Source organism: Megalobrama amblycephala, linkage group LG4 (assembly GCF_018812025.1).
Source record: "Megalobrama amblycephala isolate DHTTF-2021 linkage group LG4, ASM1881202v1, whole genome shotgun sequence".
Lineage (NCBI taxonomy): Eukaryota > Metazoa > Chordata > Actinopteri > Cypriniformes > Xenocyprididae > Megalobrama > Megalobrama amblycephala.
In genome coordinates, this window is record NC_063047.1 from 21,595,841 (window position 1) to 21,617,338 (window position 21,498).

The following is a 21,498-nucleotide window of genomic DNA, read 5'->3' on the forward strand; positions in this document are numbered from 1 at the left end:
TGAATTAACAATAGCACACTCCCACTCGTACCATATTGCTTAAATTAAACACACCTCAATCCTTTTGACCTTGGAAAGGTGAAATAACATACTAATGTTTTGGAAGGTTATAATCCTTTCAGTCTAAGCTTTAATCCATGTTTGTTTTGTTTAGAGTTTGTTTTGGTTTTGTTTAACCTTAACTGGGAGGATAGACGAATGTCTAATAGGTATAAATAAAATCCTTAATGCATCTGTTGTTAAACATGAGACACTTATCCTTTTTATTCAGAGGCATTAATACCTAAAGCAAGATTACAAGCCACTCTGAATCTGTCTAAAATATGTCTTATCTTGCCATGATGTACAGTATATGCTCTTTCAAGCCCATGCAGTATGTCTGTTGCCTCCCTGTGTGCCTTTCTTCAAATATTAATAAATGTTTTGTGCTTTTTAAATGCCTCAGGTTAATGCATCACATTAGCTTTAAAGACGAGGTTTGGGATTGGTGATATGATTTGTTGTAAGCCAGTCATTTATATATTTTTAACTCAGCTCAACAGATGTAAATTAAGAGAGTTCTGTCTGTCTATATGATCAGTGTGCAATTAGATAAAGTCAACTTACGTTATTCTAAATTAACATGTGATGATGCAACACTATCCAAGGCTATGAGGCAAACATACAAAAGGTGTTATGTCTGAACTTGACTGTAAATTACAATTTACTGTTAACCATTGCCCACAGCATGGTGTGTACTTGACAGAATGACCAGAGCAACATTGGGCTGTTCGATTTTCCGTTTGAATAACAATGCTCTGAGAGACAGGTATTTGAAACGGAGAGTCCCAATGGACGAGCACTAAGCGGACTAACAAGCCACTCCAGCACTCTGAACCTCCACACGCTTCCACCGCAGCTTTAACGGTAGCAACTTTGATTTCAACAGTAATTGGGGTCTTGTCTCTGTCTAGTACTGCCAATAACACGAGCTAAGGTTAATAAAGGCTAAGGTGTATGTGTGTTTTTTCTGCGGCAGGTCTTTATGTGTCTGTATGTGTGAGGGTTTTCTTATGGCAGGTTGCTCAAGTGGGAAAGGCTGGGTAATTAGATGCCATGGGCACTTTACCTAGGTCATGGACTTCAACACACTTCAACCTTCAATCACAAATATATAGGCTAACCTTGTATTGTCAAACAGCAAAAAGCGTCATACGCTACTCATAAATCACAAGTTAGATATTTAAGATTTACTTCTAATTGTATTTGTCGTAGATTACAATGTCTCAGAAAACTAATAATGTAATGTGGAGGATTATTTGACTCCACAAACAGATCACTGAGTCTGACAGTTTCTTATTAAACAATTGTTGCCATCTGATATCGTATTTATTCTGATATTTGTTCCATTGGCCAACTATTTATTTTAAACTTGTGGTGCTGTGTATCATCAAGTTTAATTTTGATCCAAAATTGTTCTATGTTTGAGCTGTCGGCTATACTGAAATATCACTGCGGTGCAAAACAAAGACATTAAATGTAATTTAATGTAAAAAACAACAGAGGCAAATGTATGATTTCAGTGGTTAAATGATTCATTTGTAGCATTTTTTAGGGGAACTGAAACAAGATTTCAGTATACATGCACTTCTCTGGGAAACTGTCCAGACGTATAGTTTTCAATATGTGGCAGCTGAACTGACCAGTGAGGGAAAGACATGTAAATGTGTAGCTTTAATCTCTTGAGCAGCGATACTGAGGTTAGCCCACTGGAATGCAATTAGTAAACAGTTGAAAGTTGAAACTGCGAGGCCACCATGCTAATCTAAACATTCTGAAAATGATTTGCAAATTGTCAGAGTTATTACAAGTTAACAACCCATTTCAGTCATGCCATTTAAGCCATCTCCTCTTTAATACCTATAAAATATCTCAGAAATATTACAAAGAGATTATTTTTGCAATGTCTTTCTGTCAGCAAATTATCTCAGATTTGAGAGAAAGTACAGCAGGCATTCAAATATGGTTTCTTATAAATCTAATCATATAAACAGAATATGGAACATGAAAATTAGGTTACACTTCATTTTAAGGTGTCCTTGTTACAGTGTAATTACAATAAAGTACTGAGTAATATTAATTGATGACATGTACTTACCGTTAGAGCTAGGAATAGGTTAGGGTTAGGAACAGGGTTTAGTTTAGGGTTAGTTACATGTAATTATGCATTATTTACTGTTATTACTATAGTAAGTACATGTAACACGCGTAAGGAAGACACTGTAAAATAAAGTGTTAACAAAATTTACATTGGTTCAGACATAAACAAATATAATACAACAATTCTGTTGTCAAAGTTTTAAAGGGCAACATACAAGTAATCTATAATTCACCTCATAAATATCACCGTTATAACATAAATTTCACAATTTATAACATTTCTCACTTCAAAGGCAAGCTTTCTGTACTACTCATCAGTGTATAGCTTACTCCAGGAATAAGGTACTTTCTTATTATGCTGGTCCAGGACCAATCATAGTTTAAGCATTAAAATAAAGGACTGATCAGGAATGAAACATGATAACCAGAACCTGGTTATGGTAGATTTGCTCTGAGCCCCACCTGCTGGACAACAGGCTGCAACTGTCATCCAGAAAATCAGCATTTAATGTTCAATGGTTCAGTAACAAAGACAAATCCTTGTGAAATTCAGATCCTTATCATCTTTAAATACTATGTTACATATAAGGGATAACTGATGTGTTCTCATATTTCTGAAAAAGATGGTTGAAAAGAACTTCACCAGCCAATTCTGAAATGGAAAATTTGTATCAGAATCTTCAAATAATTGTGATTTTCTTTTTCATTTTCTTTCTTTTGTGTTCCAGTGATCTTTAAGCCTAATCTTGTAGCCTATGTAAAGATGTGTAATGATGGAAATGGTTGCCTAACACTGACATCTACAAGATTAAATAAACCAAACTTTATATCTTCAAGAACGTTTGTGTCGTGTGTTTGTTAGGCCTATACTGTTCTTTGTGTCTTCTAGGATTTTGATGAAGAATAGCAATAAAGATAGTTAGAAAACACTTCTAATTTGGCCTGTGTATGAGACAGACTTTTAGTAAGACAATTTTTTTTGTGAATGATAAAATACAGAAATAGCTTAACAGTCCACAACAATCAAGGTCCAATCACTTTTCCAGTTGTTTGTGATTTAGTGGAGGAAGGAAAAGGATTTTTAAAAATATGTTTTACTCTACCAGATTAAATGTTTTAGAGCTTGGCACAGCAAGAAAAATTTTAAATTTAAAATCATTTTTAAGTCATCTTGAGGCACCCTTGGAAGTCTGATGAGGCCATCAGTGAGTCCGTGGCCCCCTGATTGAGAACCACTCGCATAAACTATACAGCTAATGCGCATTTCGCAGCCTTTGCACTCTAAAATGCTTCTTGGCAAGTAAACCGCACACCGAAATCAATGGATATCACATATGTATGAACTTCTTCTCGGGAGAACTTCTTAAAGACACAGCACCCCAAACAAACGGTCAAAGAGAGCGTGGGAAATGGTCATAGAAAACTAAATATGGCTGTTTTGACGAAGAAAACGTTTACAAACATTATAAGTGGACCCCTGAGGAAAAAAAATATAAAAATACAAAAATGTATTATATGACCCCTTTAACCCAGACTTGTGTCACGTGACCCGACATCTCCGGACTGGCCAGGATGAGCGCAGCCAGAAAATGGCGGATATTGAGGAGTTACGGGTAGGCGAAAGTGCAATGATAGCTGGTTACTTCTTTGCGTTTTTCATATTCTGAAGACATTTTGCAGTTACCGTTTTATTATGCTATTTTGCCGGGCGGTTTGCTGTCCATGTGTTAATTTCTTTATAGTTAATAGAGAGACGTTACACCATTCCGTTAGATGGATTGTGTTAGCTTGTTAGCCACCAACCAGCTACTCTTTTAGCTCTTGAGCTGCTACACAAACATTGAAGAACAGCCTCAAAATATCACTGCTTTCATTACCATCTTTCACTGCATGAAAACGCTTTATTATAATGCCTAACTGAACTTGACGACTGTTCGCTGCAGGTAAAAAGTTTTTTACGTTACAATTTCTTCACTGCTCGAATTGTTTTGGTTGGTCTTTTGTTAGCTAGCGTCCGAGAGCAATTGACAATGTCTACATGTACCCACAGGTGTAGTGTGATTTATAACGTGTATTTGCATGCGTAAATGATGTGTAGACCAGTGTGTCCTAATTGCGTGTGTGTAAATGCAAGTGGACGCACGTTTTACATTAAATAGCGAAGTAAACATTAACAAGGGATACATTGACAATGTTGTTTACAAGCCTGAAGACAAACCTGATTCCTGTTACTTTGAGCGTTTCATCACCACATTTCTCTCAAGAGAACATCTTTTATTGGCACTCAAGCTTAATTTAATGCGTTGTACGCATCAACCCTGCAATAACAAATATAGACTGTGTGTTGGCGTTAGACACCTGCTTTTGTGTACTAATTATATTGCCATTATTTGACTGATTCATTTTGTTTTTTTGTAAATTGTTCAGAAACATCCCACATAGCTGTAAACCCAGCTTTCTTTCAGCAGTTCAGTTCATTTTTCATGGGATCAAAGTGAACATCTGTGTTTTGTCCTTTGTTATGCTCTTGATGTTCATCTAATGGGTTTTGGAATTATTCTTAACATTTTAGATGCATTTCGGTCATTTGTTAAGGATTTTTAAAGAAAAAAGGATTAACACATAAGAACAATCAAGCATGGACCATGTAATGAAGGGTCAGTTGAGATTTTCTTATTTCTCTGGGGTTTCTGGAATGGGTGTATTTGGGTGGGTTGTCACCTCAATTCACACATAATTATTTATTAATCAATCTGCTTACAAATTACACCTTTTGGTTCTTTAAAAAATCTGTTGTAACCATATTCCACCAGCTTATGCCATGTTGTTTATTGCTGCACAGATTTTTATTATTATTTTTTTTTTTTTTAGAAATTCTTATTATAAAAATGCAAAACTTGTCAAACTGCATGGCATAAAGGGTGTGTTTTTCTTACTAACTTTTGTGGCAAAAAAAAATGTTAATTTGCTTGATCAGCCCATATGCTTTTCCATGTTTGCTGTCTCAAAGTCTTTTATGGCTTGTCTGGATTTGTTTTGCAGAATATGGTATCAAGTTTCCGTGTCTCAGAGCTCCAGGTACTGTTAGGTTTTGCTGGAAGGAATAAGAGTGGTCGCAAGCATGAACTATTGCTGAGGGCTTTGCATCTACTAAGGAGTGGTTGTAGTCCTGCCGTGCAGATCAAAATAAAGGAACTGTACTGTCGGAGATACCCAAGGACATTTGATGGTCTACAAGATTTGGCGGCTCTAAAGTCAAGCATTAAATCCTACTTTCACATAGACAGTGGTGCCACAATTGTGAGCTCAGATCTTCCTCTGCAAACCGGCCATTCAGACCTGCAGCTGCAGCAGGTGAGCTGCGATTCACCTTTGTTTCATGAATCAAAGCCCATGATGAATATGCAGCAGCCCACGACACTTATGGCCCCCGTCCATCCGGACGTGCAGATGAAGGCCCTACCATTTTACGATGTCCTGGATGTCTTGATAAAGCCATCAAGTTTAGGTAATTTTATACAAATTAACTTCTATTCAGCAAAGATGCATTCAGTTGATCAAAAGTGATAGTAAAGAAGACATTTACTGCTACAAAGGATTTCTATTTTAAATAAAGAAACTTTCTGTTCATCAAAAAATCTTGAAGAAATGTATCATGGTTTCCATAGAAATATTAAGCAGCACAACTGTTTTCAGCTTTTTTATAATAACAAGAAATGTTTCTTGAGCAGCGTTACCGACAGCTTACCGACCCCCAACTTTTGAATGGTAGTGTATGTGAGCTAATCCCATCAGCTGGGTTGTACATGATTTCCTCTTTGCCTCTGTCGTAGGCTTAAAACTATACACTTGTTTATGTTTTAAAGGGACCCATGCCGTTCAGAGGTTTCATCATGAGAAGTACTTCATATTTGCATTGACTCCACAACAAGTGAGAGAAGTTTGCATTTCTCGGTAAGAACTAAATGACTTAAATGCGACTTAAATAATATGACTTTTGTCTTTTACCCCTTGTCTGAAATTTGTTGGTTCTTTGTTGTTCTTAACCTTTTGCATAGGGACTTTCTTCCAGGTGGAAGAAGGGACTACATGGTTCAAATTCAGCTACGGTAAGAACCAACTCAATGTGTTGCTTTTCCTATACTGTCCTATACTCTATATCAAGATTCAGCAGCATGTACAAAGATGTTGTCACCATAATCTCAATTTTAGACTTGATGTTCTGTTTTTTTTATTTTGTTTCTAGGTTTTGTCTAGCAGAGACCAGTTGTCCACAAGAGGACAATTATCCAAACAGCCTGTGCATCAAAGTCAATGGGAAGCTCTTTCCCCTCCCTGTATGTAGACATGTTTAATGTGTTTTCCAAAACTAGTTCTTATAAATGTATATGACTCGTTAGCACAACAAAACCCTGTGTAATTAGGCTTATTTAGGGCCACACTCTGAATAGAGTGTTTCTAAAGGGGAGGTTCATGCAGGATTTTTTGTTCAACATCTAGAAGTGCAACAGATCATAGAGGTCTTGAGGCATTTTAAATGTTGAACTCAGTCACCGTGAAATCAAAATGGGCAATTCTTTTTTTTTTTATGGAGTATTGCAGTATTTATTATAAATGATTTATCTGTGCATGTATATATTTTTTTCTTTAATTTATGTGCCCTTGTAATCTTAAATCAAAATAACTTCCCCTTCCTCTTGCGACGACATCTCTTCTCTAATGACGTGTTTACTGGCATGAGGGCAGGACAACCTGTCACATGAGATCACAGGAATAGCAAACCACAATGATCTAACCATCCAATCAATTCCTGATAGACAAAATCAAATCCTGCCCTACGTTTTGTTTGAGGAGATATTTTTGACTTTAAACATGATCATAATACAACACTGGATGTGTACACAATCAATATTGGCAAGTTAATGCAGACTGAATCCAAGAACGTGGTGCACTTTAATAAGGTAACAGAGATATTCAACAAATAAAACGTTTTATTGCATTAAATTGTAATATTTCTTCACCAAAAAAAAAAAAGAGAGAGATTGCTTATTACTGATAAAATGCATAATTTAATTAAATAGAAACACTGCTCATAGAAAATTTGGAAGATGGTAGTAATACTGTCAAAATACTCTACATCTTGTTCAAACAATGTTTTAATGGCTGTTGCGCAGGCGTTTAAACGGGATGAAAACACTGCATATTAAAAACCTGTGAGATGTATCTATCTAGATACACTTTAGCCTAATATGCTGAGTTTGTGCTCAAGAAAGATTTATTATTATCAATGGTGAAAAACAGATGTGCTGCTTAATATTTTTTGGAAACCATGATGCATTTTTTTCCACGATTCTTTGATGAATTTGTAACAGTTTAACATTTTTACTGTCAGTTAGTTCACCCAAAAATTTAATTTCTGTCATTCATCTTCGGAACACAAATTAAGATATTTTTAATGAAATCCGAGTGTTTTTTTTGTTTTTTTTTTACTCTCTCATAGAAAGCACAAAATTACCACATTCAAGGTCCAGAAAAGTAGTAAAGACATCATTAAAATTCAACCTTAATGTTATGAAGCGACGAGAATACTTTTTGTGCGCAAAAACTAAACAAAAATAATGTTATAAATTAAAACAAAGTCATTATTTTTATGTTTTTGTGCACAAAGTATTCTCGTTTGGAACGTCATGAGGGTGAGTACTTAATGACAGAAATTACATTTTTGGGTCAACTAACCCTTAAAAATCTTGCTGGCCTCTAACTGTACATTTATATAATAGCTGATCTGATATGGTTATCACAGGGATATGCACCGCCTCCTAAGAATGGTGTAGAGCAGAAAAGACCCGGCAGACCGCTGAACATCACGTCGCTGGTCAGGTTGTCATCTGCTGTACCCAATCAGATAGTAGTCACATGGGCTCCTGAAATAGGGAAGGTATGTAAAGTGCCAGTACACATTTCCACAGCACTGCTTGAGCCATTTCATTATGTTAAGCATTTGTATGTACTTCCATCTTGTTTTCTGCAGACATACTCCATGTCTGTTTATCTGGTGCGGCAGCTGACCTCCCCACTGTTACTACAGAGATTAAGAATGAAGGGGATCAGAAATCCTGACCACTCCAGAGCATTAAGTGAGACAACATTTCCCTCTTTACATTATTTGTGTTCATTGTTGTTCTTTGTCATAAATTCTGTAACAATTAGCTTCTTCATTCTTATATTTAGTTAACTGACTGAATTATTGACAATGTATTAAATCCACCCCTTCTTTACTCTTGTAACAGTAAAAGAAAAACTCACAGCAGACCCTGACAGTGAAATCGCCACAACTAGTTTACGAGTCTCACTCATGTGCCCAGTAAGTTACTGCATCCATAAGCTCTTAACTGACTTGTGTCACTTTAGACAACAGGTTTAAGTTTTTGTTTAGTGTGCTGATGTAGTATGAAAAAACAAGATAGAATTTTGTGTGACCAAATAAGTCTTCTTTTTATATAGCTTGGCAAGATGCGCCTTACGGTACCCTGCCGAGCTGTCACCTGTTCCCACCTGCAGTGCTTTGATGCTGCTCTATACCTGCAAATGAATGAGAAGAAGCCCACCTGGATCTGTCCCGTCTGTGACAAAAAAGCCACATATGAGAGTCTGATTATAGATGGGTGAGATTACTTTCACTGTAGCTGAGGTGCCATTTCAACCACAATCCCTGAATATTTTGGCCTTTATTGAGATAGTAATGTGTATGGAGTAAACTGGGCACTCTCTACTTGTCAGGCTCTTCATGGAAATACTCAATGACTGCACAGACGTTGATGAAATCAAGTTTCAGGAGGATGGGACTTGGTGTCCAATGAGACCAAAGAAGGAGACGTTGAAAGTGTCATCTCCATGTATCCCAAAAATTGATTGTAAGGTTTATTACCATTTATAAGTGTGTGAGCTCTATCTCTGTGTGCTAGTTTTTAATTGATTGTAAATAGGATTTCCATTTTTTTATGCATTCTGAAAGTATTTCATGGCCCCTTAGGTGCTGTCCCAGTGAGACAAAGTGCAGTGGTGCCACCCCCAGAAACCGGCAGTACAAAAAAAGCAGACGTAATTGACCTTACGCTAGAGAGCTCGTCTGATGATGATGAGGACAGTGATCCTCCTCTGAAAAAGCGCTGTGTCTACATGTCAAAGGCTGAGGAGATGCACAGCAAAGGGTTTGTGTTCAGTCATTTAATACAAATCACACCAGGCATTTCTGTGTACCTCTTTCATAAGCCTTGCCCTTTTGTGACCATATTTTGAATGCACCCTGAACTGTACAATAAATGCAGAATTGCCCATATGTCAAAACCTGAAAAATGAGGGTGTTTTAAAAATGTGATTGTCTAGACCTGTGAAAGAAATGTAAGTTGATCAAATGTTGATAAAAATAATGGAACGTTAGCTTTTTGTGCTCTAAAATGTTTATTAGGCAGAAATTATTATAAAATATCATTATTTTTGTTTTTATTAAATCTTGAATAATTGGAAATAATTGAATAATTTGCATGCGCTCCGAGACCTAGCAAAACGCGCAAGCAAAGTATACTGTGGGCTTTGGATTTGTGCCTAAATGGCCAAATAGCTTGCACACAAAAATGCCGTTTTGGCAAGTGTCCTCGTAAACACAGTGGGTAATGTCTTAAGTGAACGTTCACAGTTGAGAAAGAAAATGCGAGTCTAACGGTATATTGGATCCGTGCAGCTCTGTGACAGTAGCCCAATCTGTTAATCACAGCAACAAAAGACAAAGATAAAAATCAATCACTGCCTTTTGAATTAATAGCTTTTGTATCTTTGATAAGGGTTAGTCTACATTTAATCTATTCAGTGAAGAATATACAGGTTTACATTTACTTTATTCATTTACTGATGTATTGTTACTTATCTGAATTCCACTGTTAGTACATCTTCCTGAAAAACTTAAAGCACTGTTTATTTAATTTGTATCTTTGCTATGTTGTATTTATTTGTCCATTAGTTAGTTTCTTTGTTCTTATTGTATTGCTGACTGTTTACTTGTCTTCTTTAACTGTTGTGAGAACCTTTTACTTGGCTACATTAGTTAACCTAGTATTAGTATTTGCTGAAGTAGCCTATCAATAATTGTGAAGTTTTACTGATATCTAAAATTACTCAAATAATGAAACAAGACTTTGATCATATCGCCCACCAATAGCCATGTTAAATAATCATGATTTCAGTATAGACCACAATAATCGTGACTCTTTTTTACCATAATCAAGCAGCCCTAATCACTATTGTAGACATACATTTTATACTTGAAAAAATGATCCAGAATGATTCCCAAAAGGTTGATTGCAGTGGAACTACCATTTCTTTATAATAATGTTGCTTTCAGTTTATTGGTTTTCATATGTTCCTATTTTCATGTTTTAGGGTCTTGACTTATCAGCCATCAACTGTCCGGGTGCCAAATGTCCAGGCGCTGGACACCTCATACCTGACCTCATCAATAGCGGACTACTCCGTTCCATTCCACCATTCGACCTTATCCACTATTCCCACAGATATGCAAAGTATGTACTTATCCAGTCTGCCATCCAATCAAATATGCTTTAATTTATGCTCACGCTTTAACATGAATACTAACGACATGCCACACACATCTTTCCCAAAGGTCTTGATTTATTTTCTCTAATTCAAGGGGACCCCCAGGTATGTGTGAAATATTCTTACAAACAAATATTAAGATTGCATGCATGTTACATATTTTAATAGTCTCTACCGCTTTTTACCTCTAGTTTCCTTTGTCTCTTCAGCAACATTACAGAGGCCCCATATTTTTAGACAACCTCTCCAGCAGCCTTCAGAGTGCCACCACCAGCACCAGCCTGGTTTCCTCTTCCGCACAGTACGAGACGGCAACCCATAGCAGCAGCTCGAGTCATGAGACGGGTGTCATCACGGGAGGATCTTCAGGCCTGTCAGACATTATCTCTCTTGACTGAAACCTGGTGCATCTTTATTGGCCAGTCACCAAAACAACTACACTCAAGTCAAGTCAGCTAAGCGAAAACAGTTTTGACATTTGACTATGGACCTCAAGAATCATGTTTTGACAAGGACCCAGAAGGACTGCTAAGAAAATCTCTGAGTGGGTCAGCAACAATACTGTTTTAAAATGCAAACCTGAATTAAGCTGTTTCCCTCGAATTGGGGAAACTGTGAGTAACACATTGACTCTCTTCCATTAGCTATTTGATTGGAAGAGCGGAGCAAAACAAACGGCATAAATGAGTGGACTGAAAAGCTTAGACACGTCCAATAACGGCACTCTTGTCTTCATTGTGTGTGTTGCTTCAGCAGTTCTGCAGTTGAAACGGAAGCAAGTTTTCAGCGGCAGCTCACTTTATTTGTCTCTTCGATTTCAACAGTGCAATTACTTTTTGTTAAAAGACTTCCGTTACAGCAATAAAAACTGTGTTGTATATTTCAAAAAAATTGTTTACTTCTCTGATATCAAGGCAGAATGTGTCAGCAGATCTTTTTTAATTATTTGGATTTGTGGTTATTTGCTCAAGGGCCATTAGATTCCCTGTTGCTGGTGCGGTAAACCTATTTTGAATCTGTAATTTTATATGGAAGTTGTTTTTGCTATCTTAACACATCTAACATATTCGCCTCAGAAACTGAGATATGATTGTTGCTAAAACTGAGGGAGTAATTTGTCTAATTTCATGGTTCTTGGTCATTTAACAACCAGCAGCTAAATGTGTAATGAAAATGAAGCCATTAATTTTTTTTATATATATATAAAGATTATGCATCAAAGTTTTGATATAGCATGAGGATTATAAAATATCATAAAATCTTTTAGAAATTGGCATTTATTGCTAATGGCTTAATTAATAGACACAAGTTGCAGTTTGAATTCATATGGTCTGACTTATTGGATTATGAGCCATATGACATACTGTCATTTTGACAGTCTGAAGGCATGTGAGTGGTTGTTTATTTCTTTTTAGAATTTCCTCCTTGTTACTTGTGTACTATTTTGATTCGAAGATGCTTATATAATGGATGTAAAAAAACAAACAAACAAACAATGATGTGCTGTAAATGTTGATACAGTGCTTTTATTGTCCCTCTCAGTCAGGGCTGAGGTTTTTAATCGACATAGCTCTACATTAACTATGGCACAGGTAAAGCTGTTGAGAATTTTGAATTCTTTGTCCAAAGGAGGGAACAGTTTAAGATGATACATATACATCCTAAGACATGTAAATCAATACACAGTGATTAGAGTATAATTTCATGTTCAACTGGAAAAATATATTTTTAAAGTTTAATCATGTCCAGATTGCTTTGTTGTATTGGCTGTACTTTATGTATGGACACATCCAAACAAGTTTAACGTGCTCCGATTTAATTTGCTGCAAGGTTGTGCAGCTTTGAATATTTAAGTTAAGCTCTATTGATTTTCTGTGTAAACATTTTGCTGTACACTTTCGAGTCATCATGTTAACATTGTAAGGTTAATATCTTAAATTACCATACACAATCCAGAGAAATTTATAGTTTGTCCAGGAAGTTGTCCAGCGCTGGGATGCCCTCCTTCAGACCTTTGCGTTTACGGGTCTCAGCCACAACTTGGCTAGGTTTGCTGTTTATGTCATAGGGGTCACCTGGCAAAATCTGCCAGTGGTCAAACACACACTGAGGGAAGGCCTGTCCGCCAGTGTTAGACCTCAGGTCTGCTGTAAAACCTGTACAGAAACATGTATAACATTTGGCACCACTCAAAAATGTGTTTAACTGCTATAACTAATGTACGTATTGTTGGATATTAAGACGACATCAATGTCCTATTGCTGTCATTTTGAACAAACGTATCAAGCTGCTCTCAGATCTGAAGTTTTAACTCACCGAATGATTCATTTACAGGTAGGTATGCCTTCACAACAAATATAGGTGTCCCAGCCACTTGGGACTCCTCAAACACATGGCCTCTTTTTCTGTTCAGCACACCGTAGATGCCACCAACTACCTGCTCTGGGCACTGGAGGGGAGAAGAAAATATGTTAACGGCATCAAGATTGCACTCTCGTTTTTCTGTTCCAGGAATCCACTGTGTGTACCTGAATCTCGACCAGGTAAATGGGCTCCATGAGTCTTGGCTGTGCAGTGAGCACAGAGGCATACAGAACTCTACGGGCTGTGGGAATGATCTGACCGCCACCTCTATGGATGGCATCAGCGTGAAGAGTGACATCATGAATGTCAAAACGGACTGCCCGCATGTTCTCCTCACAGAGTGCACCCTGGTAAGGTAACACAAAATTGTTTTATTATAATCCAAACTGTATGAATGTCCAAGCATGAATTAAAATACATAACCTATCTTTACTCACTTCTTTTGTTGCCCACTGGAAACCAGCCACTACACTGTCCTTTATCTCATTCAGATACTGAACTCCCTTTGTGACATCCACAAGGATGTTGGGCCCTGTGCCATCTGGTCCAAAGCACCAAATCTTACGGGCCTCGGCAACCTCCCACTCATATTTCTCAGAAAGGTAGCGAGCTCTCTGTTTGAGCTCCTGCCGAGAGGTCACTTCACCCTTATCAATGTCCTCGGCCAAGCCATCTGAGAGGGGCCTGGATTTCATGTACAGGCGATTGTGCTTGTTGGGAGACTTGGACAAGCAAACTTGGTCTGATTCATCACTGACGGTTTCACGATATGACACTACTGGGTCTGATTTCTGCAAAAAATCACCTTAAACTGTTAGTGGAGAAGAATAGAGTAAAAAATGTCTGTACACTCTTCAGTATTGTCATCCAAGCGCTACCTTCAGAGGGATGCAGGCATGATCTTCCTCAAGGTCTTTTAGGCAAATCTCCAGATGAAGCTCTCCAGCACCTGCCACAATGTGCTCACCGGACTCTTCGATGATACACTAGCAGAATGTGGAAAACAACTTGTATTTGTTATTGGGAAGACTGAATTGTTTATACCGTCTTATTACACCACCAAGATATTCACCTGAACCATGGGATCAGACTTGGCCAAACGTTTGAGACCCTCCACCAACTTTGGCAGATCTGCTGGGTTCTTGGCCTCCACAGCGACTCTCACCACAGGACTAACACTGAACTTCATTACACGCATGTTGTGAGCATGTTCAAAAGTGGAAATGGTGCCAGTCTTGACCAGGAACTGATCAACCCCAACCAAACCGACAATGTTTCCGCATGGCACATCTTCAATGGGCTCTACATAGCGACCCATCATCAGGATAGTTCTGGGGAGACCATTGGGTAATGATCATCAAACCAAATCAAGTGAAGATGGCTTATACTGTATATGTAATTGACAGCAGCAAACCTTTGGATTGGCTTAATGTACAAGTCCTCCTTCTTTCCTGGTGTGAAGTTCGGGCCCATGATGCGTACCTTCTGCCCTGTAGAAACAATACCAGAGAAGACACGGCCAAAGGCATAGAATCTACCCTTATCGGTGGTTGGCACCATCTTGGAGATGTACATCATGAGAGGAGCTTTCGGATCGCAGTTCTTTACACCTGGAAAGTCAAAAGAGGAATCTGAAAATGTTGGAGAGAAAAGCACATCTCTTTGAAGTGTAGAACACCTCACAATATAGTGACTCACCCATAGCAGCCTCATCATCTCCAGGACCCTCGTAAAGCAGTTCACAGCGGTACTTTTGGGCAGTGACAGGAGAAGGAAGATGGATGGTAATCATCTGGAGCAAAGCATCACCTGCAGGCAACCAGCGGCGCATCACAGCCTGGAAACATTCGAAAAACCATGTGTCAACAACATTACCAGTTGAGTAAGGGTGCAGGTTCTCAAAAGTAATTTTTTCGAGTTGTTTAGGTATTCAGCTCTACCTTAAGTAGAGGTTTTCCTTCTTTTTCTTTGTCCTCTGCATCAAGCTTTACTTCAAGTTTCTCAATCAGTTTCTGGGTCTCTTCTTTTTTGAAATTCATAATAGCATCAAAAACCTGTGGAAAGAGTTCAAATGAGAGAGTAATTGCAAATGAGTGGTAGTAGCAGGAGACGAGTGATAAGAAGAAGAACTGATTCAAACACAAACCTTAAAGATTGGATCCAAGACAAGTTGGCAGAAAGTACGAGGAAGCTTCTTGCCATCTGCATTGGTTGATGATTTGCTGAATTTTCCACAAGAGGGATCGAAGTACCTGAAAAAGACGGCTTTAAATTAAAAAAGATTTCATATATACACGCAATTTATACTGGAAATCACATGGTTGATTTGTACTTGTGCAGTTGTGATCTAATGTCTCCTTTATAACACAAGACACTTACTTGTCTCCCCAAAGCTTTCTCATCATCTCCTCCACTTTCCTTGCCCGTTCTGCTGGAGGGAGGTCTGTTTTTTTCTTATCTCCTTTGGCAGCAAACTTGGCCACATACATCTCAGCAAATTGCTTCAGAGTAAAAGCCCAGCCATGGAGACCTGACCCAAATCCCACAGTCCCAACCACAGGATCCACCTAAGGTACCCCAGAAACCAATTGGAAACAGATAAATAAAAGCAAATATTTTGCTCATAAAGTTGACTTTTTAGTACAAACTGTTACCATAATGTTTCCCATTGGTCCACTCTCTCCTTCACCATAGGTTGAGATGATAACATTAACGTTCTCCACAATCCGCTGGAAGGTTTGGAAAAGCTCATCGGGTTCCAGCTGCAGCTCAAGGAGGGCACGGTCCATCTTGTTCATCATCAAGACAGGCTTGATGCGCTCTGCTATGGCTTGTCTCAAGACGGTCTCAGTCTGCACACAAACACCTGTGGAACAAGTCAGATTTCACCTTTTTTAAAAATCACTTTTTGGTCTGACACATAAATCTTGTCGCTCAAAGTTTCATGATGAAACTATTTGTATGGTTTAAAAAATATTTTTTAAATGTTACATTTAGCGGAGTGCCTTTAAAATCACCTGATACGTGTCTGAATGTATATTGCCTTAAAGGGGACCAAAATACTCCATAGATCATTTATTATACCATGTTGTAAATGTCCATTTTTGAGTGAAAGGAAAAACATGTTGTTTTTGTGCATGTATTTTTAAATGCAAATGAGCTTCTGCTTCCCACCCCACTTTCTAGAAGAGGCCGGAGCCTACAGCTCGTGCCTCGGATACTCGGATACAAAACATCTGTTTGGTTTTGATTATCATCTCTATCACGGTTATGCTCAAATGAAACTGCAGTTCTTCATCATCATGAAAGTTTATTATCTTTAAAATACTTAAAGACTTAATAGGCTATTTATTTTTAAACTTAAACATTTTTATATTTTAATATGGACTACAACATGCCCTATAATGATTGAAAATTTTCTGATTATTTGTTACTGTTCAGTAACATTTAGTGACATAAGGCTTCATTAGTTGACAATGAAAAATACTTTTATTATAGCATTTAAAATAACATTTATCTTAGTTAATGTTTAATAACCAATATTAATGTTTAATAATCAAAAGTTGTAATTATTATTTAATGGACCTGAGTTAAGACTAAGACTTTTTTAACTAGCATTAACAAAAAAATAACACTTTCTCTTACAAATGTAGCTATTACTCATTGTTAATCTTATTGTAAATGTTCAGATTTCCTTTTGTTAAATAAAAAGTTCTTAAACATGTTATAGTATGACAGCACTTTTTTTTGCAATTTATTTCAATAGCGTGATAATACCGTATACCGTGATAAAAGCTTTAGCAATTATCTTAACATGAAAATTTTATACCGTCACATGCCTAACAGGTGCCCTTACATTGCAGAACAGAAGTGTGAATTTGATTTCCTAAAATGAATTTGCCTTACCTGATACACAGTCTACCACTACAAGGGCACCATCTGTAACTCTGAGAGCTGCCGTCACCTCAGAGGAGAAGTCAACATGTCCCGGCGAGTCGATCAGGTTGATGAGGAATCCATAACCATCCCTAGACTGCCTAATGAAGGCGGAGTCATTCTCACTGAGCTCATAATACAGAGAGATAGCCCTGCAAGAGAAAACATACATGTAGAGTGTTACAGTGTTTGTGAAAAGTCATTTCTTTTGTAGATTTTGTTTGAATAGAATAAGAGACACAGGGCTATATAACTGTAAGGTTTTAAATCAACAGTCCACAAATGACAGTGAGTTTTGTATGATTCTCTTTGAATTGAGAACTTTGCTGAAAAGTTTTTAATAGACAGTTTAATGGAAGGTTCCATTTTGACAACTTACCCATATGAGTTTCTATAATATGTACAAAAGTTTTTTTTAAGAAATTAATACTTTCAGTCAGCAAGGATGCATCGTTGTTACAAAAATATATATTTTAAATAAATATAGACTTTTTTTTAAACATTCAAAAAAATCACACTGACCCCAGACTATTGAATGGTGGTGCATGTTCAATGAAAGTACCTTTTTACTGGTCAAAAATGGTGGAAAAATGAAGCAAACACATCTTGCTGACAAATCCCTACTGTAGAATAGCTCTTGTGACATCAATAAGATTAGTAATAAAATGTTGACTTTTTAAATAGGAATACCTACGTTGACTTTATGGTGATGCATCTTTCTTGTTCATCTTTTCTGGTGTCAGTAAATCTGGTCTCTCCTGCACGTGCAGAAGCAATAATACCAGCTTTGCACACCAAGGAATCAGTGAGAGTAGATTTGCCATGGTCCACATGGGCGATCACAGACATGTTCCTGATGTTGGACTTTTTGTCCATAATCTCCCGAATCTGCTCTACTGTGAAGTTCACCTGAGGAACAAATACAAGTTTGTCCAGTGTTGATTGTGGAGTAAATATAAGTGTTGTTGTGTGAGGGACAATATGTAATGTCAAAACAAGTGAATGCCTCGGGCTCATTAGAGGATGGGAATCTACAAAAAGCAACTGTGACAGTCTAAGCTCATGCATTTAATTTCTCATTAAAATACATTTTAATAAGTCTAAATACATTTTTTTTTTTTTAAATTTAATTTAGTGTAAAAAAAATAAACTTCCAGCTTTGCTTTACCATAAAAAAAGAGAAATCATAAGCATTTTGGGGACTGTTTACCTGTATGTACATTGGAACTGTATATGTAATTGAATTATATAATGTTAATAAACCATCTGAGCTATTAAAATAATTTATAATGGCAAAATTGGCACATGACACTAAAATAATGCAGTAAACATTCATAACAATGCAAATTAAAACACTTAATAAATTAATTTAAAATATAAAAATAATGAACATTTAAAACAATACTACAATTAAATAAAATTCAAATGTGAAGGTGATTTTGAGAATATCTCTGTCCCCATAAATTAAAAGGCAATTAATAATTTTATTTTTTCCCCCCACATATTTTCTTTTATCCCTTGTGCACTGTTTGATTTCTGATGACTACCTGTATGGTCCGGGTCAAATCGACCCCAATTGAATTCAATACAATTCCCCAAAAATCACACTATGAAAAAAATCATGTACAAATAATTAACTTTTAATATTAATAGTTTTCACACATTACAAAAATAAATATCTGAATTTATGATTTATAAAAAAAATTTTAACCACTATTTTTAAGACTGCCCTTCCCCCACCCATGGGACATTTACCATTATATATTTATAACAATAATATCTTAGTCTAAACCTAAAGTCATCTTGACAAACTATACATAATTTGAAAGCTTTCAGAGTCTAGTTTTCATATTTGGTGACTGATTCTCAAAAGAAATGACATAGCAATAGATAAATAGCGATAGATCCTTAACGCTGATTCTTTCCGTATGTTTTTTATATGTGTTTTAGGGATTGAATTCAAATCAAATATTAACATTACTGCACAAACTTCTTCTGAATAGGATGTCTACTTCATAAATATTTTGAAAAGAATGGAAAAAAATATGGTTCAGACCACTCAAAACATATATGGAAATCAAAAGGTAACCAGTGGAGTCTGGATGTCCCTAGTGAAAAAGTTTGGTACTGTGCACAAAAAAAAAAGAAAAAAAAAAGAAGTTATTTTTCTGAGATATCAACCTAAAATTTGTGCCTTTTTTTTTAGATATTTAGCTTTGATTTTCTTCAAGTTTTAGAGTTAAACATGTATTGTAAAATATATATTCTATATAAAATAAAGTAGTCAACATTTGAAGTGGATCAAAAAAGTTAATCAAAGTTGTCCTAAAAAGAAGGTTTTAGGACAACTTTGATGAAAGGTTTTGATCCACTTCAAATGTTGACTACTGTATATATTTAAAATTTCCATAAACAAACTTCTATAACTTTAAACTTTACTTTTACAACTTTTTTTTTTTTACTTCTACAATAATCTGTGAAGTGTTCCCTTTAAAAAGATACCAAACTTAAGTCTGTTCTCTGAATTATTCAAGATTAGAAAAGTCTAAGCTCAAAAAGTGGGACAGACAATTAACAGGTAAAACAACTTTATATTTTCACAAACTTTGAAAATAATAAGTTGTTAAACACAGTAAGACACTGGCACTTCAGTAGTTGAGGAGTTCTGACATACAACACAGAAGTGTTTTATATTTTAAGTCTGTACAGTTGCTTTTGAATGGCTGTCTATATGGGTCAAATTGACCCACGAACAGTAAGAATGTATAAAATTTCTCTATGCACATTTCACAACACATCAGCGTGTTGTAACTTTGAATGCATGTCCATGACCCTAAATGAGAAAAAGTCACAAAATTTTTCAACAAATTGACCCGCAACAGTACACGAGGGTTAAAATACATCAGACTAATATATATATATATATATATATATATATATATATTTCTTTTTTTTTTTTTTTGTAGCCTACATGGTAAAAGTAACTTAAAATGCCTAATATTTACTAGCATTTACTATGTATTGCGCTTTCAAACCTAACTGATTATACAATAACAGTAATTATTGATTTCAATAATGTTTTTTAAATCGCCATGATTCATAAGAGTGCAGTGAAGCACAGCATGTACCATGAGTGCGCACTTTCTGCGGCGCCTCAGTGTGCTGCAGTCTCCTCAGCACAAGCGCTGCCCAGCGATACACTCAGCCAATGACAAGCTTGTTTAGCCTGACAAGAGTGTTGGATTGTCTCGCCCCTCAAAAACACAAACATAACCGCTCCGTCACTATAATAACCCTATTCGCACCCGGCAGCCCTCCTCAGTAATGGCTGCTCGGTCTCTGCGCATGAAACTTTAACACGCGCATAGAGAAGAACAGTCGGGGCGTAAACGCGCTATTTATAACAGGGTAACGTTATTCCAGTGCGCGCGCCTGCACGGTGCTGGGCCGTATCCCTAAAATAACACGGCTTGCTTTCACTTAAAAACAAAACTCGAACAAACCGCATGCGGTTGTGCTTTACATTTATGCGTAGTACAGCTGTTACATGACGAACTTACTAAAATCGTGACTTACACATAATGATCTCCCAATGAATACCAAGATGTATATTTTAATGCGTCACTCTCTTCCCTGACTATTTTATAATGAAGACGTCAATGAAATGTTCAAGTATCAAGTTAGTTCAAGTTCAAGGCTGACAAACCCGAGAATCTTATAAGCAGGTTGTCGTTACGTCATTGACATCAGAATAAAGCAGATTACATGGCCTAGAAGATAAATAAATAAAATAAATAATGCGTCCTAAATACACAAAAATGTTTTAATATAGGACTTCAGTCATTTCTGATGAATCCTGGTTAAGTGACGCAGTGAAATATCTTACCATTTTGGCGAATGGCTCCCAATTCTAGGACGGCCTCTCGCTGCGATCGCTGCACCTCTCCACTGGAGCACCGGGGGAAAGAGAGAGAAGATGACGTCCAATCTTAGTTTATGCTGCGACACAGATAGACAGCACTGCGAGTCATGTGGACCCGGATCACCCTATTACAGGACAGACAGTTCATGCATTCATGTTCAACACCATTTCACTGCCTAATAAAATGCACTTTATGTGACCGTCAGAGATTATATAGTATAGTATAAGCACTGATGCAAACAACCTTATTTTAATAATAATGACTTAAAACTAACTGAGATTATCACTTTAAGGTTTTTTTACGCGATTTCTTTAGATTTAAATTACATTGTCTTTCAAAACCAACATCACTTAGACTCAGGTTGAGATTTAGGATATCCACCTTATTTTTCAACGCGAAAGTAAAGTTTTTTTTGCAATTTTAACAAAAAGATACAATAACACACAAACAGACAATCTTTCAGACAATACTCAAATTATGGCACATTATAGTCAACAAGAGAAATTATATAAAGAATAATCCAAGA

General features: G+C 36.6%; 2 protein-coding genes across 6 annotated transcripts; one reads left to right on the top strand and one right to left on the bottom strand.

The window, feature by feature from the left end:
- Positions 1-3,604: 3,604 nt before the first annotated feature.
- Positions 3,605-11,640, top strand: pias2 (protein inhibitor of activated STAT, 2). Of its 5 annotated transcripts, none has more exons than XM_048188256.1 (15): positions 3,688-3,752; positions 4,712-4,796; positions 5,182-5,647; positions 6,006-6,093; positions 6,198-6,248; positions 6,386-6,476; positions 7,943-8,077; positions 8,171-8,276; positions 8,430-8,503; positions 8,644-8,804; positions 8,920-9,053; positions 9,173-9,350; positions 10,576-10,715; positions 10,817-10,854; positions 10,941-11,640. In XM_048188256.1, the coding sequence occupies exons 3-15, from the start codon at positions 5,185-5,187 to the stop codon at positions 11,145-11,147; spliced, it is 1,866 nt and encodes a 621-aa protein (XP_048044213.1). In that variant the 5' UTR covers positions 3,688-3,752; positions 4,712-4,796; positions 5,182-5,184; the 3' UTR covers positions 11,148-11,640. The 5 variants fall into 5 exon arrangements, with proteins under 5 accessions (XP_048044209.1, XP_048044210.1, XP_048044213.1 ...); XM_048188254.1 differs by having other exon boundaries at positions 3,699-4,082; XM_048188252.1 differs by lacking the exon at positions 4,712-4,796 and having other exon boundaries at positions 3,605-3,752.
- A 610-nt stretch (positions 11,641-12,250) lies between these two features.
- On the bottom strand, positions 12,251-21,090 carry eef2l2 (eukaryotic translation elongation factor 2, like 2). The gene is made up of 15 exons (XM_048188247.1): positions 20,936-21,090; positions 17,744-17,958; positions 17,020-17,201; positions 15,768-15,979; positions 15,493-15,680; positions 15,260-15,365; positions 15,054-15,167; positions 14,812-14,950; positions 14,528-14,723; positions 14,186-14,444; positions 13,992-14,099; positions 13,551-13,904; positions 13,278-13,460; positions 13,066-13,198; positions 12,251-12,905 (listed from the first exon to the last, which is right to left on the bottom strand). The coding sequence occupies exons 1-15, from the start codon at positions 20,936-20,938 to the stop codon at positions 12,712-12,714; spliced, it is 2,586 nt and encodes an 861-aa protein (XP_048044204.1). The 5' UTR covers positions 20,939-21,090; the 3' UTR covers positions 12,251-12,711.
- Between the last annotated feature and the right edge of the window lie 408 nt (positions 21,091-21,498).